Raw genomic sequence first — 25,846 nt, forward strand, 5'->3', positions numbered from 1 at the left:
TTTTATTTTTTATTTATAATTAAACATGACAGAAATAGCAAATCTTCTACAGGTTCCATTAAAACAAGGAACAAACAAAAAGGGTGCATATAATAGAACTATGAAAGTTCCAGACGGAATGAAAGAATTAGTCCACATTGTTGCTGGTCTTCAAAAGGATGTTAAACAAATGAGAAACGTTTTAACATTACCAGAAGCTCAAGCATATGCCAAACGTCATGGTCCAAATTGGGAAGCACACGAAGCAGACATTACGGGTCCAAATGGAAAGCCTGATGGTATAAATGAAGTTTTCACTACTGATGGTCAAGGTAATATTAAAGTCATAAATGGTTATAAATTAACAATGACGGATTATCCTAAACGTAAAGCATATAATGAACGTTATCCTATGCAATTTGATGAAAATGGAAAAGCTGTTAAACAATACATTGGAGAAGGTGAAAATGGTCCAATTAATTCATACCGTTATAATCCATATTCTTATTTCAATGAAGAATTAAATGCTATTGAAGAGGGACCGGATGGATTACCACGATATTCTAACCAGTTTGATGGTCAATATGCAAATATTAGACCTGAAATTTCAGCTAAGAAATTCTTTAAAGTTGCTTTATTCGATCCAGTTTTCGCAAATGTTAAAGATGAACTTAAACATCAATTCCAACCAATTATAGTAGCAAGAATTGCATCAGGTGCTTTATCTCAAGCATTCAAAGATTTAATTAAGAAACCATTATATCAGCAACGAGGTTTAACTTATGATTTAGTTAAGGAATCAGATAAAAGAAAATTTGAGAAATCAGATGATTATAAGAATGCAATTAATGAATATATTAGGTCTATTAATTACAATGAACCAGCTAAAAATCAACTTCAAGAACAAATACAGGGAATAATAGATTCAAAACTTCCAGCAAAATAAAAGTTTAAATATATTTTTTTATTCGATTATAAATGAGAAGACGTTTCACTAGTCAAAAGAACACTAACGCAAAAGCAGAGATTACGGTTGGTTATAACGTAAATGATGATAAATCACGAATTATTCAAAATGTTAAAGTTAATGTTAGCCCTGAATTAACAAGGTCAGCAACTCAACCAAATTTATTAACTCGTGACTTACCGAAAATGAGGAGAAGAAAAAAAGAATGGAGACCCAATCATTTTATCTGAACCCGGTAAAGAACCTGTTGAAATTCCCACTTATCCAACATACCCCCGCCTCTTTCATCAAACATCGAGAACCCATATAAAATAGACATTAATTCTGAATTAATGAAAATTTACCGTGATATAATAATTAATAATTATGATTCAATAATAAATTTAATTGATCAATCCGGTTTAATTATTTTACCTTATGAATCATTAATTCACATTATCGCCATTCTTTGTGATGTTCAAGATTCAGACGTTAAGATTCAATTTTTCATAGATGATGAGGTTTCATGCTGCGGAACAGTTGCAAAAATAAATCCTATAAAGGATATTAGCACAATTAAGATATCAAAGAACGGAACAACAACTGAACTTCATTTAACATATAATGATATTTATAATAAAATAGTTGATGAATATAAAATATCACTTGAAAAATTCTTTGTTAAGGCTATTTAATATTCAAGCATTAACATTATCGAATAATAATCCTTTGAATCATAATCAATAATAATTGACCTTTCACCAGTTTCTATCGTTTGTTTTATTTCTTTTTGTTCCCCACTATCCGGATCGGTCATTGTAATTGTTTTTGTTATAGTATCAGCTTTATCTTTAACTTCAATCTTTTTTCCATCGGGATATTTAAACCAAAATTCCAAAAATTCGATATTGTCAATCTGTTCATATTTTAATCTATCAATTACATTTTTAATACCATCTGAAAATCTTATGAAATGGTCATTATATGGGTTTGATTGAACTAAATTTGAATGAAGTGAAATATAACCTGTTGATGAATATGACACTGACTCATATTTTCTGAAAACACTAAAATTTATAACATGAATGAATTTCTTATTCGTTGAATTTATGAATTCTTGAGGTAATCTTATTCTAGTTTTATTTATCACTGGAAAATAACGCTTTACCATATTTTTAATCGTAATAAAAAATGTCAATTATCAATATTATTTCGAATAATAACTGTGAATTAAATTTAACAGTTAGCGGAATTTATAATGTTACTCTCGTTTCTGTGAGTGGTAAATTTAATCCCATTCTTTTAGACCCTTCAGATTATATATCATTTATTAAAGATGACCTTGAAAAAACGTATGATATGTATATAAATAATGTGATAGCGAAATGGGATATTAACATGATTTTAAGTTATTTAAATGAATCATTTATCGTATGGTATGAAGAAAATTTTAAATCAAAACCTGATAAACTTTTTGAACTTGATGAAATAAATAACCTTATTAAATTTCCGCTGAAAATTAAATTTTGTACTCCTCATCTTCGTTCATTGTTGGGGATATTAAATTTTGAAAAAGATGTTGGGGATGTTTTGTATTCTGACACTGGTTCCAATTTCATTTTAATCAAATGTGATAAAGTTAATACCCCAATGAGATTTTCACATCAAACATTAGACCCTAACTCTTACCCATCAATACAAAACATTTTATCCATCAACTTAAACACATTTTCTTTATCATATCCGTTTCAATTATCCGGGAATTCTTTATTCTTCATTCAAAAGATTTATCAAATATTAAATTTAGAATAACTGACCTATTTGATTGTGATTTAGAATTTATGAATGAAATATTATGGCAATTTCAAATAGAGAAAATAGCTGATGAGATAACGGATTAAATATTTATTTTTAAATCGTAATAAATGATTAAACAACAGCAACTTAAGGCGCAAAGCGCCCAGGTCCTTCAGACCATTACATACGCCATATATGCATATAATTCAAAGACGGCAGAACAAACGCAAAGGTTGAAATATGGAGATTTGGAGATAGTATTGAAAAATGACCATTTCGAATTCGTTTGCAAAGGTGGTGCAGTGATATCAAATATAAAAGAAATTTTATTTATGAATTCAAAAATTAAAGGAATAACGGATGATATAACATCAATTCCACCAGAAGAACAGAGATATTACGCATTAAATGCATTTCCTAAAGTTTTGAAGATTGGAAGATTTAATTTAAATGAGGAATTCATAGAAGGTTTCCTAAATGACATAATGAAGAAGGTGGATAAGGAATATGTGGATAGTGAGTTAGAGAAGAAAGCAGATAAGGAATACGTTAATACTGAATTAAATAAGAAGGCGAATTTGGTTTATGTTGATGAAAAAGATAATGAAATTAAAGAAAAGGTTGAATGGTATCATGAATGGACATTGGAGACTTTTAAAGTTAAAGCTGATACAGAATGGGTTTCAGGATGTTTAGACCTTAAAGCAGATAAAACATATGTTAACGATGAGTTAGAGAAGAAAGCAGATAAAACATATGTTAACAATGAGTTAGAGAAGAAAGCAGATAAGGAAAAAGTTATTTCATTCATTAATACTGAGTTAGCAAAGAAAGCTGATATATCATTTGTTAATGAAGAAATAAAACAATCAGAGGTCTATTTTACTCCACCATTTTTAAATTTTATGAAATCATCAGATAAAACCTTTGATATAGATTCTTTTGAATGGATATGTTTCGATGGAGTGACCATGTATTTATTTTATACAGCTGGAGTGCTTTATTATTTTAAAACAAATTGATTTTAAAAACTATGAGTCATTTACTCCATCTGTTTGGAATCCTGATACACGAAAGCCAATCATTAATCCAAGAATTTTATATGTTGAATATAATAACGGTAAATTTATGGGAATGATAACGGTTGGAGATGATTTTTGCCCTTGTTATTCATTCGATTGTATCCAATGGTTCAAATGTAATTTAAATCAAGATGCTAAATTTAAATATCCAAATAATCCTATTAGATGTGTTAATAATAAATGGGTACTAATTTATGAAGTCAATCAAATTTTCATTAGTGAGGATGGGATAAATTATTATATGTTTAGTATGATGTCATCAGATTTGGAAATTGATTATACAAGTAAGTGGTATTACACTAACGGTATGTATTTTATCCTACAGAATGATAAAATTTATAGATCATATTCAATACCACAAGGTCAATTTGAACAAATTTTTCAAGCTGATGGAGACATTGAAGCTTTATGTTATGGATCAAATGTTTATGTTCTTGTTTCAGGTGGTATGGTCTATTCATATCCTGTAAGTTATAACAGACATATTTATTTATCACAGGATTTATCAAATTGGGAATTGGTTTATTCATTCACTCCAAAACTTACTCGAAATTATAGATTTACTAATTTATTTTATATTGATGGGTATTTCATTGCTTTTGGATGTGGTGATTTAGTAAATATCAGTAGTGATGGAAGAAATTGGTCTGAAATCACAAAATTTCAAGATGTACGAAAAGCTATTTTCAAAAATAATACGTTAATATTGATAACAAGACCAGTTTTAAATACTCACCCAGTTTCAATATTATATAATAAATTCAATATTCATAATGGATTAAATACAATTCTTGAGATGATTTACCCCATTGGTTCAATATATACATCAATGAACTCAACAAATCCAGCAAGTGTTTTAGGTTTCGGTACATGGCAGCAGATTGTAGATAAATTCTTATACTGTGCTAACTCTTCAAAGCAAACAGGTGGTTCAAAGAAAATTACTGAAGCAAACTTACCTGCGCACACTCATACAGGAACTACAAACTTTTCTGGCGACCATAGCAACTCATTAAGAGACCACTCATTATACAACTCAGACTATAAAGCTGGCTATGACGTTTTATCTCCATCTTATAACAATTCAGCAAAAAAGACTTTTCGACCAACTGAACCAGGAGGAAATCATGTCCATACTTTCACAACAAATCCAACAGGCTCGGGTGAAGATTACATGCCACCATTTATGACAGTTTATGCATGGTTTCGCGTTCAATGAACGCTCAATGTTTGTTTCACAAACTTTAGAACGGCATAATTTAAATTTTTATTTTAGTATAAATGAAGATTCTACCATATGGTGTTATTGGAAGAGATAAAGATGGAAACCCAATATTTGATCCAAAGTTAAAATTAAAGTTACTGACAAGACAACAACTTGAAAAGTTGCTGAAACCAAAACAGAATGAAAAAGAGAAAAATGAGAAAATGAGAAAGAAAAAAATTTAAATTATGCAATTTTATTTTTATCATAAATGACAAAATTAATTAAGCCAACTATTTCTAAATTAATGATACCAATGAAATCATTTCATGGAGTAATTATCCCAGGTTCTTCACAATTAGCCAGGGCAAGTGTTGTGGCTCAAGGTGGAACATTAGCGAATCCATTCAAATTATTAACTAAAGATGAACTTAATAAAATTTACACCAAAAATATATTTTATCGTTAATGGTTTTTAGGTTATTCAATAATTAATTATTTTTGAATAACTGAACGTGTCACTACGTCACCATGTCACCAGGTTAATTAACTTCTCTTAAAATTACTGACAACATGACATTTTGACAACATCAACAAAGGAAATTAAATCGTAAATGTTTTCGTTTATGATTTCGTAAATGTTTTCAGTGTCACCACGTCACCATGTCACCAGGTTATTTAACTTCTTTTAAAAATGATGACAACATGACATTTAGACAACTAGCCCGGAAATTTGATGCAGTCCAAAAATAAAGTTAGTTTTAAAATTATTTTTATTTTTTTATTCCTATATAAATGACAGCAACAAACAACAACAGCAACTATATCGTTTCTGATGAAAAAGTTATTGATTCATTAGCTGAGGAATTAGTTGTGCAGAAACTAAAACCCTCAACGAAAGAATTGGTGAAAACAAGATTGATTTACATAACTACCTCAAACACGATGGAGGAAGAGGAAGGAAAACTGGTATGGCTTTATTAGTAAATAAAATTTCAAATTTAACGATTATAGATGTTGATATCAATAAATCATACAATGATGAACTTAAAGAAACAGTTAGAAAAGATATTTTATCAAAACTTTCGGATAAAGATGTTATCGTTAAAACCGCTTCAGGAGGTCTTCACATTTATTGCAACACTAATTTCTTCTATCAGTTTCGAACAGAATGATTAAATGCTATTCTGCAATGATTATGATATTGACATAATGACTTCTATGGATGATTCAAAGCGTTCTTTAGGTTATGGGCTGATTCAAGAGTTCGCAAGAATGCAACAGAACCAATCAAAACATACTCATTCATTCGTGGAAGTTATGACTCGACCATAACCAGAACAGTGAATGATATATTTGAATGATTTGAATATTAAGGTAAGAGTTGAACAAAAGAATGAAGAAATAAAGACTATCATGAATGAAAACAAAGATGTAAACATTGACGATAAACTTGCAGAGCATAGTTGATGGCATCAGTGATTTTGAAGTACATAATGACGGTGGAAACATGAATTTAGAAAAGAAGTTACATTATTCACACTGTTTCAAGCAATTAATTCGTTACCTAATCATTTAATTAATGAAGCATACGATAACGTTTATAACTTCTGCAATTTAACTGAAAATGCAAAAAGTAATTTTGAAAAAGCACGTAGTAGATATGCACATTTAATGACTTCTCCATTTGTTTTTGAAGATTCTAAAACTATATCAAAAGGAATATTATGATGAATACGTTTTACCTTTATTACGTAAGCCAAAAATAACATTTGATATAAAACTTGATGACTCGTTTTGATAACAGATATTAGACGCAAGGCTGAAAATCATCAGTATAAAAACAGTTCTGAAGTAATTGAGGATTTATCACGTGTAATCCGTTTTGTAGATTGTGGAAATAAATACTTCATTCAGAAAGATTACAACATACACGATAAAATGAATCAAATATCATTCGTTCTTCAATCAAACATGAAAGAGTCACTTAAAATGATTAAATTATTTAAAGAAGAAGGTAAAACAATAACAGCATGGGATGTACTACTAAATCAATTATCCTCATTAACCGTTAAGGGTGTTTGCTTTAAATCTGATTCTCCAGATGTTTTCTCAACGTTTCAGGGTTATAAATACAACGTTCTCGAAAAACCAGATTACTCAAAAATTGAGATGTTTATGAATTTCATTAAAGAAGCCATATGTGATAATAACGATGAAGTGTATAAATACCTTCTCGGCTGGATTGCATCAATGATTCAACATCCTGGAATCAAGAATGAAACAGCAATTATTTTGAAAGGACTTCAGGGAACAGGTAAAAACAGATTTACAGACATTATTTCTGAACTTCTCGCCGGTTATTCATGTAAAAACATTACCGAAATAGGTGAGCTAACGGGTAATTTCAACTCAGTAGTTGAGAATAAAATGTTTCTTGTACTTAATGAACTCAAGAATGTAGGTGAAGATAGACTCGCAAACTTCAACGCTTTGAAATCAATTATAACGGATAATGAGATTAGAATTAATGAAAAGAATCAACCCAGAAGAACAGCACAGAACGTTGCAAACTTCATTTTCGTAACTAATAACGTTTACCCTGTCAAAATTGAAGTTGGAGACAGAAGATACGTAGTTTTAAGAGTTAATGGTAAATTCAAGGGCAATTTGATTACTTCAAGAATTTGATGAATTCATGCACAAAGGAATTTTATGATAATTTACTAACATATTTTATGCAATATGACCTTTCATCATTTAATGTACGAATCATACCGATGACTGAAGCCAAACAAGATTTAATAGAATTATCAACAAATCCTTTAGATGAATGGATAAATACACATTATGATGAATTGTGTGCAGGTATGACGTGTAAAAATGCTCTATTCTGCAAACCATCAGGCATGAAAGACAAAAACTTTCAAATGAGCATTAAGGATAAATGTGAAAGGAAACAGAGAAGAATAGATGGTAAACAACATGGTGTTATGTTTTGAAAGAAGAAATGAAAGGATTATATAAACAGGTTGAACCAAACGATAATGAGGATTCATTTACTGACGATGAAATACCTGTAAATGAAGCTTTATAAAGTATGATTTGAATTTATTTTTGCATTCAACCCAGCTGTTGTCAAAATGTCATGTTGTCATCATTTTTAAAAGAAGTTAATTAACCAGGTGACACATGGTGACGTAGTGACACCTTCAGTTCTTCAAAAATAATTCATAAATGCCTTCCTCCTTTCGTACCTGTTGTCAAATGTCATGTTGTCATCATTTTAAAAGAAGTTAAAACCTAGGTGACATGGTGACGTAGTGACACCATCAGTTATTCAAAAATAATTAATTATTGAAGAACCTAAAAACCATTAACGATAAAATAACTGATAACAAAATTTTATTTTTATATAAATGGATACCCCACAAGCTCAAAATTTACCACGAATCATAACAAGGAGGAAATGATAAAAATGATGCAAGAACAATTAAAAACAACAAACCACGAAAACCGAGAAGATGCGGTTATGCAGTAATGATGGAAAGAAGAACCCAGAAGGGTTCGGCGTCTCGAAGAGACGTTGTCGAAGAGGAATAAAAATTAAATTTGGATAGAGTTTAAAAATTCATCTTTATTAAATTCATCTCTTCCAATCAATTTATTTATTCTATTAAATTCTTTTATTTTTGCTTCACTCAGTTTAAGGATTGAACGGTAAGTTTCTAATTTTTCGATTATTTTTTCTTCTCTCTTTATCGTTTTCAATTACTTTAGTTTTATGGGCATCAGCCCCACCGCATTGCGGCTTCTTTTTGTAATAGCATATTTTTGATTTAATTCTGTTTATTTCTTTTTATATTCATTGTCTGGACTCTGAATCTTAATTGAATCAGGACTCTTGGCTGCTTTGTTGTCACTCATTTCTTACGAAAAAAAAAATTAAATATTATTTAAATATAATGGAGTAATAAAATAAATCGGAATTTCTATTAATTTATTGTTAACTCAACTAATGCATTGCCGTTAATATATCTAACAAATTCAGCTATTGTGTCAAATCTTCGTCTTTTTTGTCATTGATTTATCAGTTTTTCCATAATCGAGATGAATCAAATTATCCCCTTGTTTAAAATTCATGAGCCCCGAATTAATTTGTTCACGTTTAACATCATTTAACCTTTCCATTTGCTTTCTAATATATTCCCATTCTTTTGAAATATCATTTTTCATTTCCACTGGTTTCATGTTTATAGTTCTATGCCATGTATTATTGTAATAATATACTAACTGCTGTATGATGGAGTCATGATTTCCATCCCAGTATATCTGACCGTTAACCCCTAACGCATCTCTAAGAGTTCTCATTACCGCATCAACTATTTTATTATGAAACGTATATGGAGAGATGAAAAGTAAAAATTAATTTGTGGGAAATAATGAGCCATAGCTGCCTGAAATCCTTTATCACCATCACCCCTTATATTATCTACTCTTTCATGATCTAGTAAGTATTGAATAGCTCTTCTTGTTTCCTGTTCTGTTTTCCCTTTCACACGGAATGCAATATAAATATCTAGTGTTAATGTTAATGGCAAATAAATAAGTAACGTTTCCTTTTGAATATTCTAGATGATCGATTTCGTATGAATATGGATATGGTGCAAATGAAGGGCGACTAAATTTTTCCTTTAACGGTTGAATTTTCGGGTCAATTGGTTTATTTAATATCTTGAAATCCTTTTTAAAATCTTTTTGTTTCTTTAATGTTTGAAATGAATATAATAAAGTGAATGATGAAGGATTAACTGAAGGAGGAGGTACTGTCGTTGGAGGTTTTGGTATTGCAAGTGGTTTAATTTTATCTGCTTTGATTTTGGATGATGAAGTTTTGGATTTCATTCCTCCCTTCATTAATTCTGGATGTATTCTATTCATTTGTTTTAAATATGCTGTATATAAAGGTTTGATATACTTTCCCGCTTCGAGTTTATGTTGAAGGATGAATTCCAAAAGTTGATCTTCATTTAAAAGTCGGGCTGAATATAGTTTAACTAATGAATCATAAATTAAAGCTTGTGCTTCATTTATGGTCTGAAGGACTTGGGCGTTTTGCACCTTTAGCTGTTGAACATTTGCTACTTTCTCTTTTGGTGTTGTTTTCGGCTTTTTCTTCTTTTGTTTTTGTTCCTTTGGCTTTTGCGGCTCAGGATTATATAATTTATATAATTCATCAATATCTTCTTCTGTTAATACTTTATTTTTGAAATCTTTCAACTGTTTAAGTTGTGATTTAGTTTTTCCCTTTGTATATTCATTATTTTTAATTTTGTCTTTAATTACAGAAATTATTTTATCATGATATTTCAAAATTTCATTTTTATAATACGAATAATAATAATCCATATCATCACCCGTTATATTTTTATTATGTTTTTGGAGATATGATTTTAATTCATAATAATTAAGAAAATTTTGATTAAGTACTAAATCATCAATTAAATTTTCTAAATCTGCGTTATCCATTTATATAAAAATAAAATAAATGTTTTAAGGGTGCCCACCTCTTTGAATCATAGTATAAAACCATTATTTACATATTGAATCGCATCATTAACGGTTCCTCCTTCTAAAACGGTATCAAATGGTGGAGTCCAGATTTCCTGATGATGATCATAAAATCCAGCAAAATTAACCGTATTATTAGGTAAAATATGAATCTCAGCGGTATATCTTCTATCTAAATTTGGATGCCTTATATGTATACCATTACTGCCCGGATAAAATCTCAAACCTTGATTTTGTTGACGCATCAAATTATTGAAATTTCTTTCTTCAGGGGTGAATGTTCTTCTCCGTTGACGTTGTGGTGGTGGTGGTGGTCGTTGTTGCGGCTGTTGATGCTGTGGTGGGATTTGAAAAATTCGTTGTTGTTGATTATTTGGAATCTGAAAGTTAAAACCATTTGGTATAAATCGATTGGTTCCTTTTGTCTCTTCTATGGCTTTATTAAAAATAAAATTTTAAATTGTATTAAATAAATGGCATACAACATCCATTTTCACAACATACAGCCTTAGTGTGTGCTCCTGTTAATGCAGTCTTACCGATTGTTAAGCGAGTCATTGACCCGTTTTTAAGTTGTAAATTAATATTCTGACCATCAAATATCACTTTATCATTTATTATATCCAAATAATTTTTAGGTGTTAATTGTTTATTTTGTCGTAAACTAACACCTTTCATTTTGTGTGCAATCTTTTTAAAATCACTTCCATCAATTGAACCGTTGAATGATGTATAACACTTAGGGCATAAAGCAACCATGTTATCACCTTGTTTCTCAATTGCAAAACCCAATAACTTCTTCTCATGTGCTTTTTCTTCAGCTTTATTCTTTAATTTAGGTTTAAATTTCTCATCAAAACAGAAGAAATCAAATGGTGCGAATTTGAAAATGTTTTTATCATAAAATTTTTTATCGGTAACAATTGCTTGAAATGCTTGAGTGTTAGGAAGACTTGGATCACCAGCAATAGCCCAATAAGATGAATCAGTATCACCTTCAATGAAATGAAAACAATTAACATCCATGCATTTATACATAAAATCATAAATGAAAACCAAATACCAGTATTTAGCATTATCTAAAGTGAAGAATGCCTCTTGTAAACATGTATCACATCTATAAAATCTATCTTTAAGCATCACTTGATATGTATCCTCACCTATTTCTCTTATGTTTTTAAACTTATTTGACATACATGCAACGCGTGCCTTCTGTGCATTCATTATTTTAGTCTTTGCGTAATTTTGTGTATTCATTGCATCGTAACCATATGATCCATTAAGTGAAATCTTGCAAATAAACTTTTTCCTTTATTTCCTTCTAATTCAGCCTTTTGTCTTTCGTTCATAAATTCGTTCGCAAATTCATTAAAACAAGTGTTTTTCGTAAATGTTAAAATTGATTGAATATCATCGATGATAAAATGAAATCTGTCTATTAGATACCAAAGATAATAAGAAGAAAATGGTTGATATTGGTTGTGTGTTGATGCTAACTGAGTTAATTTCCTCTGTTTCTGGTCAACTGGTAGATTGTTTGATTTCATGTAATTATACATAAAACTGCCAATTGTTTTTTCATCTGTGATAATATCTAAGTTTCTTATTATCGGTAAAAAGTTTATGTAATCATTAATGTATTTTTCATCAATGTGACCCTTTACTTCAGCCACGAATAAAGTATTTTTCTTCTTAATTATTCCCAGTGCTTTTGCTTTCTTTGTTGCTGTATCACAAATGATAACACCATTCAATCTTCCCGGCATATACATTTTATGGTCAGTATATTGAATGAAATCATGAGGATTAGATGAAAATGATGAAGGATATAATGAATTAAAATCAACACCAACGAAATGAGTCATGATGTTGGAAGTGTCCTCATTTGATACAGTTTTAGTTTCTGGACTATATGAAAGTTTATTAATGTGCGTGATTCCTTTAAGATTAACACGATGTTGAACATTTGATAGACCACCAGTAATTCCATTACGGAGAATGTGATAAGCTTCAACTGAATCTAAAGTCATTGGTAAATTATTTTTTAATGCATAATTTCTTAAATTGATTCTTAAACGTTGAATGTCTTCATCTTTATTTGATTTCACGACATTGCAATAACAACACATTAACTGACAATTTTCTTTGGTATGTGGTTTTTCATTATCGATTCTATCCAATGTTGGTTTATTTGCATATGTAAACGCTTTACCACACATTTTGCATTTAGATGAAAGGATTAAATCGTGATAGTATTGAAAATCATCCATTGAAACATTATTTTTAGTATCTCTTTCTGCTTTTTCATCTTGTTTCTTATATGATTCAATTTTATATTTCCAATACTTTTTCGTTAATTCAAAACTTGATTCTATCTCTTCCTCAGGATATTTTTCATTAGGATTAAAGTCTTTATATGCTAAAGCGTAACGAATCAATGAAGCATTCGATGATAAAGAAAGATTATGAAGCATATCAATTTTATAAACAAATGTTTCTTCAATAATTTTATCGATTGGGTCAATCATAATTTCAACATCTTTATTGCAATAATGAATAAAATATTCTAATCTATTCTTAAAATTTTTAGCATCATTGAGATATATTTGATAATCACTATCTGATATAGTTTCTTGAGTTAATGCTGAATAAAATGAATCTTTCGTGAATGGTTCCACTTTATATAATTCTTCTTCGTAATTCTCCCACGTGATGAATTGATAAGGGAAAAAGGATTTAACACGTGATTTATTGTTTCCGAAATCTTGAGTGAATTGGTCTAATGTCCCACCCGCTATATAATTTCTGATGTCAATAAATCTCAATTCATATGGAACGTTTGTTTTCTTTACAATGATTTGCTTAAATTGTGAAGATGAACCCAGCATTGATTTTATTTTCCATTTTGCAGTGTTTAAATCACGAAGAATTAAATTTAAATCAAACTTTCCCGAATTAAAACCTATGATATTCACTTTATTGAATTCCTCATCTAGAAGTTCTTTAAATGCTTCCTTCTGTTTTTCATTTAATGTATGGGACAAAGTCCCCGCCGTTTGCGGCTTCATTAATTCTTCATATTGTTCAATATTTGATTTAGCAACTAATGAACAGGTTGAAAATAAAAACTCAATCCAATCAGAAATAAAAGAATCACTCGAAGTTAAGCAAAAATTTCTCGTATACGTTTTATCATTTAATTTAACCGTTGATGATACCATGAATGGTTTTAAGTAAGCATTCAAAGTTGCACACTCAGAAAGTTGTAATTCTTCTTTAGTCTCTAATGTTTCAAAGTCAAAAGTAATATAATATCTTGTCGGTTTATAATATTTCTGCAAATTGTGAGCTAATAACCACTGATATATCTTCTGTTTCGTAATATGTGGTGCATATGGTTGCTGGGTCTTTTGCAATTGAACGTCTTGAATTAATCTTCTATTATTTTCTTTACATTTCTCACAATGCTTTAAAAATCTTCTTTGGTTTTTCCTTTCTGGATCATCACGGATAGAATAAACTTCTTCTTTACAATATGGACAAACTTTATAGCCGGTGAGTGCTTCAACGTCTGTTATTCTGTCAGCGTGAAGTTTTCCACATGGACTCTGTGTTAATAAAATATTTACTGTTTCAAATTCTGGATCTATCATTATTGATTCCACTAATGGAAAGTCTACCTTATTTATGTCCACGTCTTCTGGTTGAGGATCACAATAATAGAAATCAATATTAACATTTAACATTCTCGCTAATCTCTCACTTTCTGATGAAATGTCAAACCCTTCATATGCATCTATTGCTTCATTTAAATAGCTTCTACGAGTTTTAGGATTAACACCATCAGGAATGTTATAGAAGCGTTTAAATAACCTTCTACCTTCTGCTCTAATTTGATTATCATTCATTTTAGCGGTTCCGTTTTTGTTCATTTATGTAAGAATAAAAAAATAAATAAAAATAAAGTTTATTTTTTAAAGCCCATAAAATGAATTAAGAACACATAAATTTTTATCATCTGCGACGTGACGAATACATTTTAATTTACTCAAGAATGCGTACCCTGATACATTAAATCTAATTCCTGTCTTATTTAATTTCACAACTTTGAAAAGGAATGTATGAATAGCTATAAAATGATGAGAAGATGTTTTATGGGTTGCTTCCATTTTTTCTGAAATAAATGAATAAATATAATGCTTATACGTTTTCATATCTTTTATGTTCTTAATAACGAATGGTATAGACCTTTCAACTTCGTCTTCCTTCGGTGCTGTTCTTTCATATGAAACATTATTAGTATCTTCAACAATGAAACCGCAATCACATAAAATTTTATATGTTCCAATGGTTTCTTTTGATATTTTATCTAATAAATCAAAAACTTTATCAACACCTGTGCATTTGTTTAAATAATAATTTGTGTAAATATCATGATCTTCTTTCTTAATCGTATTAGTTGCATATGTCACGTTTTTAAGAGCTTTTTTGAATTTCTCAGAATCGAGAGGGGGTGAAAATAAGATACAAGGGTATTCTTCATTATCAATAAATTGTAACTTATGTTTACGTATAAATTTAGTACCTTCTTCTGAAAGTGTTTCGTCTATTTCACCATCTAATAAATTTTGTGTTGATTCTGAGACATAATTTTTATATCTTTCTTCATGAGATTTCTGTACTTCTGATTCTGAAGCTGGGATATTCATTAAACCCTCTACTTCATTTTCATTATATTTTTCAACTTCTCTTAATTCCTTAATTTTTTCATCTATTTCATCTCTTATTTTTTTCAGTCTTTCAATTTCATTGTATTCATCATCTTTAATCCGTTCTTCATAATATTCAGGGAAAACATCAGGTTCTTTAGGTTTTTCTTCTTCAGATGTAGGATATAAGAAATTTATAACATCATCTTTATTCATTTTTCCATCATAATCTAAATCATTTAATAACTCGGCAAATTTTTGACAATTTCTTAAATAATATTTATTAACTTCATAACCTACCTCCTCTAATATATCCTTTATTTCCTCGTTTGTGAATCCTAATTTTTTAACGTTGTTAGTTTTGACGCTCATTTCATACAAAATAAAAAAATAAAATAATAAACATAACTAAGTTTTAATTTTTCGTAAGAAGTTTATTTTATTTTTATATATAAATCATTCTTAAGGTCAAACAGACTTCTTATTTTTATATGAATTCCATCCTCTTTAATGTCATCAATGATTTCCATTTCATTATTTTCAATTTCTTCTTCTCGTTTATGAGGTCTTTGATTATGACTCCATTGATTCCATGAAATTAAATATTCTTTATCATTATATTTATACCTCATTAGCTTATTTTGGCTTTCATATTCATTTAATAATTCACAATCTTCATTTTAAATTGAAGTTTAACCCATTCAGGATTTAAACAATGTTTAATTAATCGCGGAATATCTGACATCATCTATATATAGCTTCTTTTATAAAAGATAAAAAAAATAAATTATTTTAAAATTAATGTTAATTTTTTTAATGATTTATAAATAAATATATTTTAATGCATCGTCTATATATAGATGTAACAAAAAAAGTCACTAAACCCGTCATATCCTACTACTTCAAAAATATAGTCAAATTCGGTTTAATGACTATTAAATGTTAATATAAAGCTTATAAGATAATTGTTAGCAAATTATGTAAGGACATTTCATGCAATTTTTCTAAATTTGAAAAAATGTGCTCTAAATGAAATAAACATCTATTATTTAGCACTTATATACAAGGAAAGTAACTCCTATACAATGATTATATTGTTATCTGCATGAAATCTTGCAATGGAATAATCTTGAAATCATCAGCCGGGTGAAGGATGGATGAAACAGAACTCGGAATAGCCAATTCTCTGCTGTCAAGTTCAACAGTTGTCTTAAGAACTCCATAAACAGAATTTACTGTTCTACTAGCTATTTTTTCGTACTGCTTAGGGAATCGAATGTTATTTGCTAAGAACAATGCAGCAAATAAGTCGCCTGGCCCGTTGAATTTACGATCGAATCTGACCAACTCAATAGCAAATTGAATTTGGCCCTTTTCGAATGAAAAGAAGACGAAACTACGCTTCCATTCTGTACTTGTAATGACGACGGTTTCTGGACCTAATTCATGAAGTTTTGATACGATTTTGAGTAATTCTGCTTGGTTTGTCATCTTTAGTCCAGTCAGCCATTCAGCTTCATAGGCATTTGGTGAAATTATTTGAGCAACTGGAACTAATACTGTTTTGATTAATTCCAAACATTCTTGGGAAACGTAGAATCTTCCATTATCACCTAAAACTGGATCACAGAAGTAGCATACATTCGATCCAAGTTCTTTTCGTAAACTTGCAAATTCTTTTATGATATTTGGATCTCCAACGTAGCCTGTTAACATGTGAGTATATTCTGAAAGGATGTTATTTAGACGCAATCCTTCAAGGAGATCATGAAGTTGATCTTGATGAAGCTTTGTTCCCTTTACAACCGGATATGCAGTATTTGTGGAGAAATTTACAGTATTGATTGGATCGCAATCAATACCACTCATTTCGATGGCCGGAACAGCGGATCTATTTCCGCATCTTCCATGTGAAACTCCGCTTTGAATGCTAAGAACAAGAGGCTTAGTCATATGGCTATTTCACCCTTCAAATTTTCACAAGACCCTATAAATTTTTCTCCATTCAATTTTTTTATCCATGCTGCAGATTAGAACGATTCATAGTACTTCACCAACCTCTTAATAATTCAAACCAATTTTAGCAGAAGCATTGTTATTCTTCATCAAATACTTCATGAATGCAAAATGAGATATTCATTAGTATAAAATAAAGATAATTGCATATAGTATGACATATTGATGACATAACAATAGAAACTTGGTGAAAAATATTTTCAAAATGATTTTTTTCAATTAATAAGCAAAGAATTAGAGGATCTAGTTTTCTAAAATTCATCAGTATTTAAAATATGCAAGTTATGTTATATATATAATTTGATATCAAAATTTATCGATTATGATGATATGAAAGGTATTACCAACTAAGCTCAATGCATATGCATTTCAAGTCACCACTTATAATATTCAATCATAAATTGCTTATTATTATAGGTTAATCAATCAATTTAATAAAATGCTTCTCACTTATTGTCTTATTAGTAAATAGCTAATAAATATTTAGACGCATTGAAATATATGGCAAAAATCCATGAAATGGTCAGTAATGGCTTTCATAAGACCAAAGACCGACATAAAGACTGAGGAGACCGTTTAATAAATTATGAGAGGCCTATCCGGAGCCAGTGAATCTCCTTCGGGGAAGCGTCCAATTTCATTTGAAGACTTGAAATGTCTCATCAAATCTCCACCTGATATTGATGATCCAGAGGTTTTATCATTTATTCTAAAAAATCAAGAAAATACAATTAAACGCAGTCTTAAGCTATTAAATCAAAATATTAGCGTTGTTTATCAAAATTGGCCTGATGCCTCTCCTGTTAGAATCTACATTGCTTATGAATTATGCAATAATGATATTGAAACTTTGTTATTAGAGCTTTCAAAACCAGAATTTAACAGAAAAGTTGATGAAACAATGAAAGAGCGCTTAACTGGTGTACATGACACAACCTCTTCTGAACATCAGGAGGAAGAAGATGCTGAAGAAGAGGAGGAATTTCAAAAAGGCGATAACGATTATATAAATCACGAGCCTCCACCAATGTACGAGCGTAAGAAGCGCTCGCATGAAAAAAGCACATATTCATCTGATGATGATGGTCAAAGAATACGAAGACGACGTCCTAAAGCAGAAACAGTACCTATTGATCCATCAGAACCTTGTCCAAAAGGTGTAAGTACAGAAGCATGGCTTCATTGGAGCCCAGCAAAAAGAAAATCATATATTCAAGGAATGAAAAATCCAAACGCATATTTTTATCGAAATGTTGCACCAGGTGAGAAATATATTACAGGACCTTTCACTCCTGAAGAAAAGAAGATATTTTTAAAGAGAGTTGAGGAATTCAAGGATAAAACAACAGGAACGATTACTGGTGAATGGGGTTTGTTCTCCAGAGCTTTGCCAGGACGTGTTGGCTATCAATGCTCCAACTTTTATCGTAAGCTGATTAATAGTGGTGAATTATATGATCCAAAATATGTTAGATCTGATGATGGAATGATTCACCATACAAGCCACTTGAAGAGTGCCCATGAAAAGGTACAAAATACACTTGAAAAGCCAAAGAAGTTTTCTCATCATGCAAAGCCAATTGATGACGATTGTATTAACTCTATTTCATTCTTTTCTTCAACTCTTCTTGCTGAACAACAGAAACATCCTTCACAATATCCTTCTTCCACAAGTAGGTCTGAATCTTCCGATGGATTAAGCTTATATGAAAGATATGCTGCAAATAATCCAATTCCAAACTGGACAGATCCTCTTACTGGCGAGATCATGAAAGCACCAGCTGTTTCTCCAGATTTGACATTGCTTGATTATAACACTTGGCTCCAGACAATCAAACAGACACACGAAGATCCATTCACAAAGAAGCCTATTACTAAAAGACAGATTACTGTTCTTAGCAAGGAGAACTGGGATGAATTCAAAGATAGAATTATTGAAAAATATGCAGAGCAATATGCTCCTTCTGATTTTGTTAATGAATAAATTATATATTTGTGTTAATATTTACAAATGGCCGATATTTTTGGTGAAAGAAACTTTTTTCAAAAGAAAAACACTATCAATAACAATGTGAACATCTACATATAAATTACTTAAGCTATGTGTGGATATTATAATGCATAATGTCACACTTGATACAAAATTCATGAGATTAATGCTAAAATCATTTCCAAATTGAATAATTTTAATTATTTTCTGACTGTTTAGTTAGTCATATATCACGGTGCATTTAAATAAGATATAAAATTTTCTCGAACGTTTGAAATTTTGGAAATGGAAGGTCCTAAAATCTTTACTATCAACGTAATTGGAAGCACAGATTTGGACCTAGAGCGTCCAATGGTTAGTATTGGATGCCGAGTATCAATTGTTGATATTATGACAGGTCAATTAATTCGAAAAACATCAGATTCTGGACAAGCTGGAGAAAAATCTTCAAGAGCAGTTGTATCAGCATACGAATCAACAGATTATATCGCTCCAATGACAACAAAACCAGTTCCTATTATTGATATTGCTCAATTAGCTCCTTTTTGGGATGAATCTTTCAGATATAACGAACTTGTGGACAGTTTAATTACAGAACATGTTGTGATCTTCTTTGAAATCCTTGGTTTTGATTTACAGCCACATATGGATCATTTTACTCCGTTATGTTGGGCTTTCTTAAGACCTCGTGCAGCAGATGGTAAACCAAACGTAGATTTTATGTGCAGGTTACAATTACATAGTTATCCTAAAGACTTTAACCCTCAAATCATTGGTGCCAATGTTCCAGTATCACAATTACTTGCAGGAAGGAACAAAATACCAGGATACCTAACAATAGAAATCAAATACAATGAACCAGAAGATCAATACGATGTTACAGGACGTCCAAAGCATTTCTTCCATCGTGAAGTTGGTAATGAAGATATTAACAAGCTTATTCAACGTGATACTACAACAACAGAAGGTGAGACTGCAGGTACAGAAGAATCCAAACGCAAGTTTGTCAAGAAAATCAGACCTACAAACAGAAATTGCACGATTCCTCGTGCACTTGCTGGCCTTGTTCCTATCGGAGAACATGGTGCTCATGCTCTCACGTTCAATCGCAATGGAGATCTCCTTGCTGCTGCTGTTCAGATCGGAAGTGCTTACTCAATTCAGTTATTCTCAGTTTACGATTTCACAAAACCACCAATTACAATCAAGAATGCTCACCTAGGACTTATTTACGAATTACAATTCGATACTTCAGATACTCATTTATTATCTGCTTCAGCAGATGGATCTGTTAAAGTTTGGTATGGATCTGGATCAACATTTACTCTAAAATACACTTTACAACATACAGAATACGTTTATACCGCTAAATTCTATCCAGATGAGCCAAGATGTATCGCAACAGGCTGCCACGATGGCAAAGTCAGAATCTGGGATGCACCAAAGAAGAATGTTGTAGCTATTTTAGAAGGAAACAAAGGAACAGTTAACTCAATTACATTTTCTCCAGATGGAAAGACGCTTTACTCTGGTGACTCATCAGGCCAGATATGCGTCTTTAATACAGATATAAGAGGCGGATCCAGACACGATATCGTCAGAAAGCTGATCGCTAAAGATGAAGAAATCAAAGATGTTCCGATTACTCATCTTTCAATGGAATTATCGCCCTATTCATTGCTTGTTCATACAAGGGATAACGTCATTAGAATCTTTGAAACAAAAGTTATGGTTCCTTCGCAAAGATACACAGGAACAATTTGTACAAAGTTTAATATTCCTTCCGTTTTCTCTCCTGATTGTCAATTCGTACTCGCGGGTTCTGAAGATGGAACTGCAAAGGTATGGGCAGCAAGAAAGGCAGATATTATCGAAACTCCTGAATGGAACTTCAAATTTGATTATCCTGTTACTGCTGTTGCATGGAATCCTGTCGAAAATATGGTGGCATTTTCAAGCTTCGGTCCAAAGCAGCCAATCATTATTTTCAAGGATCCGACACCTCTTCCTGAACAAGGTGAAGATGATGATTTAGATCAGTTCTAATTTTATTATTATATTTTCATTTATTTGTGTGATTTAAAGCTATTAGTTTAAGCTACAAGATTTTTATTTGATGAATGTATTATTCTTTTAGCCAAAAGTAATTTTTTTGTATCAGGAATGCACTCAACATCATTTTAATGTGGTATGATTCGCGCTTAGGGTGCGCGAGGTCGCGGGTTCAATTCCCGCATCACCCCCTTTTCATCATATTTTTTTTCTCTCGATAAAATGTTTTGGATTAATGTGATATATTATGGAATCATTAGTAAGTACATCATACCAAAAAAATGATAATAAATCAATAGTAATAAGTTTATTCATAGGTTAGTGCTCTTAGCAAAAGGTAAAATTAACAATTATAGGAATAACTAACAATAAAACTTTGGACAAGTAATGATTTACTTGTTTAAGTATTCGGGCTTAAGAAATACGAATCTTTCAATCATAATTCAACTAATTTTAAAGAATTTGCTATAAAGTAGGTTTGATATTGATGTACATTTCATTAAGATTGTTAGCCTGAAGATATTCGATTAATTTCGATTTGAAATAATTTGTTCTAAAAGTTATAAGGATGATCTTTGACTACTGTAATGACAACTGAATTTTATGATTTTTTATTAATCTGACATGAATTTACTACTTCCATTATTTCGGGATCATCATTAGTTTCAGGCCAAAAATCGTTATCTTTTACACGAGAATAATCAGCAATCATCTTAGAGTGCTTTTTCATGCATTCAGGAATATTTACTTCTTTTCCATCTTTGCATTTTGCTATCATAGGTTTTTGTTCTACAGACATAATGCAAAAAAGTGACAAAATTTGCAAAAGTCATTTAATTTTATCAAATTCAAGATAAATAACTTCAGCATTATTTCTAGTAAACATTTTTATTAGAAATAAAAATCCAAAATTTCCTGATATCATATTTTTAAACGTACACCTATTAGAAATTTTAATTGGCGTTAAAAAAATGAATTATGATTCTCCAGAATTGGCGCATCTTTCTCCTAATGAAAGAGAGTGCTTTATCAAAGAAACATTACAAAAGAAACGAGTACAGAGAATTATTGAAGCTAGAAAGCAAGCAAGCGAAATGACAAGAAATATTCAGAAAAAATATAAGCAATCGAAAGAAGAATTTGATCAAAAACATAAAAACAAGAAAACTGCCGAAGAACTAGCTCCTTTAAAGAAACAAATAGAAGATTTACAAGCAAGGATTGAATATAACGAAAACAATCGCAGAAAGGCATATATTGACGCTATTGAAAATGAAAACAATAATCAACAAAAGCAAGAAGCCGAAAAACTTCTTACAATGCAACGCCAAAAAGATGCAATTGAAAGATATAACGAAGGATTGATATACATGAGAGATAACGATCCGAACATCCCAATTAAGATGAGACAAAACAGGATTATTGCAGCAAAGGAGGAATCAAATAGAGTTCAAGATATATACGTTTCCAAACGTAAAAAGTTCGTTGAAGAAATGGACAAAGCAGAGAAAGCTCGCGAACAAAATGAAAAGAATGATTATAATGATAAGATGCATCCAAAACTTTCCATCGAAGATTATTCAAAAACTCATATGCATGCTGGAATTGGAATTATCCCAGTTAATAAGGAAGCTGATAAGTATAAGCAAGAACTCGAAGAACACGAGAGACAGGAAAAGGAAAACGAAAAGATGCGCTTCGAAAGCAAGAGGAGAAGAACAAGAGAAGCTTTGAACGATGTCAAGTTCGAGGACGAAGTTGCAATGCTCGAGAACGAACTCAGACAGATAGAGCAACACGAAGTAGACGCAGCTCTTAAGTCAATTGCAGATGGAACATCTAAAGTTAGGGATCAATATTGCTTTGCAGAGAAGAGAATCATGAGACAAGAAAAAATGAAGAAAACATGGCTTGCTGTTGATGATGAACCAAAGCCTCGTGGGCCAGCACCTCAGCCAGAACCATATAGACCACCATCACCAACAAGTTCTTATAGTTCTTTTACTGCTAGTTTGCAATAAGTTATTTATTAAAGTTTATTTGTTTTTTTGATGTTGTTTTATCATCTAGTAAATAATAATATGGAAATAAGCAAAATAGAAATATTTTATTGCGAAGAAGCTTAAGAGAATTCAAATATAGAGCATTCGATTGATGATAGTAACTTTTCGTACGTTAAGAAGATCTGGCCATCAAAAAAGAAGTTAAATTGTAACAAAAAATCGAAAAGTTTGCTTTATTGAGCTTTTTCTTTGAGGGCTTCCTTAGCCTTTTGATCTGCTTCCTTCTGTTTTTGGACTTCGTGATAAATAACACCATGTTCCTTATTTGTAAATCTTTTCATCTTAAATGTATCCTTAAGAGCTGGTTCTGTAGGTGCATGCTTAGTATGTCCAATAGATGCGGCTGTTGGACGTAATGGGTCGATCTTCTTCTTGTTCTTTCCGCCAGTAAGCTCGGCCTTTGCAGCAGCACGCTTCTCCTCTTCTTCTTGCTTAGTCATACGCTGAGCAATAACAGCATTGGAGTGAAGGAATGGATCGGCACGAACATCAATATCATGTGTTGACATACCGTATGTAAAATTAGGGTCTGTATCAGATGGTAGTGTATCTTTCTTTGGTGATTTCTTCTGAACCTTTGATTTTGATCTGACCTGGGCAGAATGTTCTTCAAATTCTTTGATGCGATTATCCCAACCCTGGACGACTTCTGTCATATCTTCATGTTCGCCAGACTTCTTACCGAAGGTCATTTCTTGTAACTGTGATTTCTTCATCAAAAAAATTTAACGAAAAAACGAATTTTCTCGCAGAAAAATTGTATCGATCTGAAATCACTCCGAAGATTTCAATTGTTAATTCATTATATTTAGACGTTGGATAATGTGCATAGGGAAAATTCCATAGTTAATTAAACAAACACTCCAATATTTTCAAAATTTAAACATTTGAGGATCTAGCAAATGATACAATGGGAATAAGCCAAAATTCGTCTGTTCTATCAATCAATTGCATTGGTGGCTATAATTTATATATTTTATACTTTTTGATAAAAAAAATTTGCATTTAATAATGAATAATACGCGCCATCGGTGTTAGATATGCATACTTGTATATTATGATATGATTCCATTTGTCAAATGTTGACAATAATAAATTTTGAAATTATATTAGTTCTCGACTCAAAAGTCACCATACCATACTCTTCATGGTTTAACAGTCTCAGAACATGCAAATAAATAAATATTTGATTCAAGTTCGAAAATTTAGCATGACAATGGCGTCAAAATAAAAAATTTCGATGGTTATAAAAAAAAAAAAAAAAAAAAAAAAAAAGGTAGTGGGGCTTCCAGGGGCTGCGCCCCTTCTAGCCCCGAAGATGTTTAGTATAAAATGAGGTTTTTATTCGGAAAATTGTTAGTCTTCTGGTGTGAATTCGGAGGACTCTTCGTGTTTCTCTTCTTCGTGTTTCTCTTCTTCTTCCTCTTCCATTGCTTCTGGGAAGAAGTCTTCTTCTGGGTCGAAGACATTATATAATGTGTAATTGAATGACACATTATATCTTTCTTTGAGTTCGCTCCTGACAAAGAACTTAGTTCCAGGAATACAGAAGACTTCTGTGCGTTGGAAAAGCTGATGTCCTGGAACAAATTTGGCAATTAGAGACTTCTTTTTTCCGAATTGTTCAGGAGTTTCCATGACGACAGTAACAACATCTCCATCTGCGAGGTCTTGTTGTTGTTCGGAAAGGTAAAGAGCAATGATATAAATGGTTGCTGCGTTGAATTCGAGAAAGTCGAATTCAAATTGTGTAGTCGTATAGCAGTCAAACCATTTTGTACAGTTGTCTCCGAACTCGTCAATGTATTCATCTTGGTCATATCCGTAACTAAAGACTTGGAATTCGGCAATTGTCTTGTCGAATGACCGTTGGATGTTACGAGGAAGATTTTGACGAACTTGGTATAAAGTTCTCAACATTATGAGCTTAGTAAATGTTGGAAAATACTGAACTAAGACATCGCTAAGCTCAATTGGACTTGGAATTGTCTTAGTAAGTTCAATTGAACTAGCAATTGCTTTGTTCAGAACTTCACAGAACTGAGTATTGTATATAGCGTCTGGTTGTGTGTTTTCTTCGGCGTCTTTGAGATATTTAGAGCAAATTTGTTGAAGAATTTCTCTTAATTCGCTGTTAGACTTTTTGGCGGTTATTCTAACAGCTGTGCCAGTTCTTGGAGGTTGTGGGGCTTTGGCTTTGGTTAGCGGTTGAGAATTGTTAATGTTGGCTTCCATTAGACAAAAATAAACTGTTTTTTTCGGACTACTCATAGAAAAGTTTAAAATAAACCGTTTTCGTCAACGGTAACCCCCTCTATTTTTTTATTTTATTTAATAGTTACCGTTGGCAAACCGTTCCATCTCAAATATTGAATGAACTATAAACGTTTTTTGTTTTCTATATATACTTTTTTGTCCAACGGTAAAACTTTTTACA

At 31.1% G+C, this 25,846-nt stretch overlaps 10 protein-coding genes, 1 non-coding gene and 1 pseudogene across 12 annotated transcripts, besides 3 other annotated features; 7 read left to right on the forward strand and 5 right to left on the reverse strand.

Annotated features, from left to right (window-relative positions):
• Positions 1-7,675: part of a mobile genetic element that runs on past the window's edge.
• Positions 26-925, forward strand: TVAGG3_0972560 (uncharacterized protein; the record flags this gene model as incomplete). Its single annotated transcript, XM_051253730.1, has 1 exon — positions 26-925. The coding sequence occupies one exon, from the start codon at positions 26-28 to the stop codon at positions 923-925; it is 900 nt and encodes a 299-aa protein (XP_051079304.1).
• TVAGG3_0972570 (uncharacterized protein) lies at positions 2,851-3,744 on the forward strand (the record flags this gene model as incomplete). The annotated part of the gene is made up of 1 exon (XM_051253731.1): positions 2,851-3,744. The coding sequence occupies one exon, from the start codon at positions 2,851-2,853 to the stop codon at positions 3,742-3,744; it is 894 nt and encodes a 297-aa protein (XP_051079305.1).
• TVAGG3_0972580 (keratin-associated protein family) lies at positions 4,601-5,023 on the forward strand (the record flags this gene model as incomplete). Its single annotated transcript, XM_051253732.1, has 1 exon — positions 4,601-5,023. The coding sequence occupies one exon, from the start codon at positions 4,601-4,603 to the stop codon at positions 5,021-5,023; it is 423 nt and encodes a 140-aa protein (XP_051079306.1).
• Positions 7,676-9,941: 2,266 nt separating the features above from the next.
• TVAGG3_0972590 (uncharacterized protein) lies at positions 9,942-10,525 on the reverse strand (the record flags this gene model as incomplete). The annotated part of the gene is made up of 1 exon (XM_051253733.1): positions 9,942-10,525. A coding segment is annotated over one exon (584 nt), but the record flags the coding sequence as incomplete, so codon positions are not given.
• A 298-nt stretch (positions 10,526-10,823) lies between these two features.
• On the reverse strand, positions 10,824-14,511 carry TVAGG3_0972600 (annotated as a pseudogene). Its single transcript has one exon. A coding segment is annotated over exon 1 (3,688 nt).
• Positions 14,512-15,233: 722 nt separating this feature from the next.
• Positions 15,234-15,755: a mobile genetic element.
• A 396-nt stretch (positions 15,756-16,151) lies between these two features.
• Positions 16,152-17,242, reverse strand: TVAGG3_0972620 (pyridoxal 5'-phosphate salvage; the record flags this gene model as incomplete). The annotated part of the gene is made up of 1 exon (XM_001301216.1): positions 16,378-17,241. One exon carries the CDS (start codon positions 17,239-17,241, stop codon positions 16,378-16,380), a length of 864 nt encoding a protein of 287 aa, XP_001301217.1.
• Positions 17,243-17,888: 646 nt separating this feature from the next.
• Positions 17,889-19,306, forward strand: TVAGG3_0972630 (U-box domain family; the record flags this gene model as incomplete). The annotated part of the gene is made up of 1 exon (XM_001301215.1): positions 17,891-19,288. The coding sequence occupies one exon, from the start codon at positions 17,891-17,893 to the stop codon at positions 19,286-19,288; it is 1,398 nt and encodes a 465-aa protein (XP_001301216.1).
• A 273-nt stretch (positions 19,307-19,579) lies between these two features.
• On the forward strand, positions 19,580-21,393 carry TVAGG3_0972640 (jouberin family; the record flags this gene model as incomplete). Its single annotated transcript, XM_001301214.2, has 1 exon — positions 19,580-21,340. The coding sequence occupies one exon, from the start codon at positions 19,580-19,582 to the stop codon at positions 21,338-21,340; it is 1,761 nt and encodes a 586-aa protein (XP_001301215.1).
• Positions 21,394-21,479: 86 nt separating this feature from the next.
• TVAGG3_0972650 lies at positions 21,480-21,537 on the forward strand. Its single transcript has one exon. It is a non-coding gene; the product is annotated as a tRNA-Pro (tRNA).
• Positions 21,538-22,317: 780 nt separating this feature from the next.
• TVAGG3_0972660 (uncharacterized protein) lies at positions 22,318-23,367 on the forward strand (the record flags this gene model as incomplete). Its single annotated transcript, XM_001301213.1, has 1 exon — positions 22,318-23,367. One exon carries the CDS (start codon positions 22,318-22,320, stop codon positions 23,365-23,367), a length of 1,050 nt encoding a protein of 349 aa, XP_001301214.1.
• Positions 23,368-23,435: 68 nt separating this feature from the next.
• On the reverse strand, positions 23,436-24,136 carry TVAGG3_0972670 (uncharacterized protein; the record flags this gene model as incomplete). The annotated part of the gene is made up of 1 exon (XM_001301212.2): positions 23,583-24,125. The coding sequence occupies one exon, from the start codon at positions 24,123-24,125 to the stop codon at positions 23,583-23,585; it is 543 nt and encodes a 180-aa protein (XP_001301213.1).
• A 521-nt stretch (positions 24,137-24,657) lies between these two features.
• Positions 24,658-25,846: part of a mobile genetic element that runs on past the window's edge.
• On the reverse strand, positions 24,766-25,530 carry TVAGG3_0972690 (uncharacterized protein; the record flags this gene model as incomplete). The annotated part of the gene is made up of 1 exon (XM_001301211.2): positions 24,766-25,530. A coding segment is annotated over one exon (765 nt), but the record flags the coding sequence as incomplete, so codon positions are not given.

Source organism: Trichomonas vaginalis, chromosome I (assembly GCF_026262505.1).
Source record: "Trichomonas vaginalis G3 chromosome I, whole genome shotgun sequence".
NCBI lineage: Eukaryota > Parabasalia > Trichomonadida > Trichomonadidae > Trichomonas > Trichomonas vaginalis.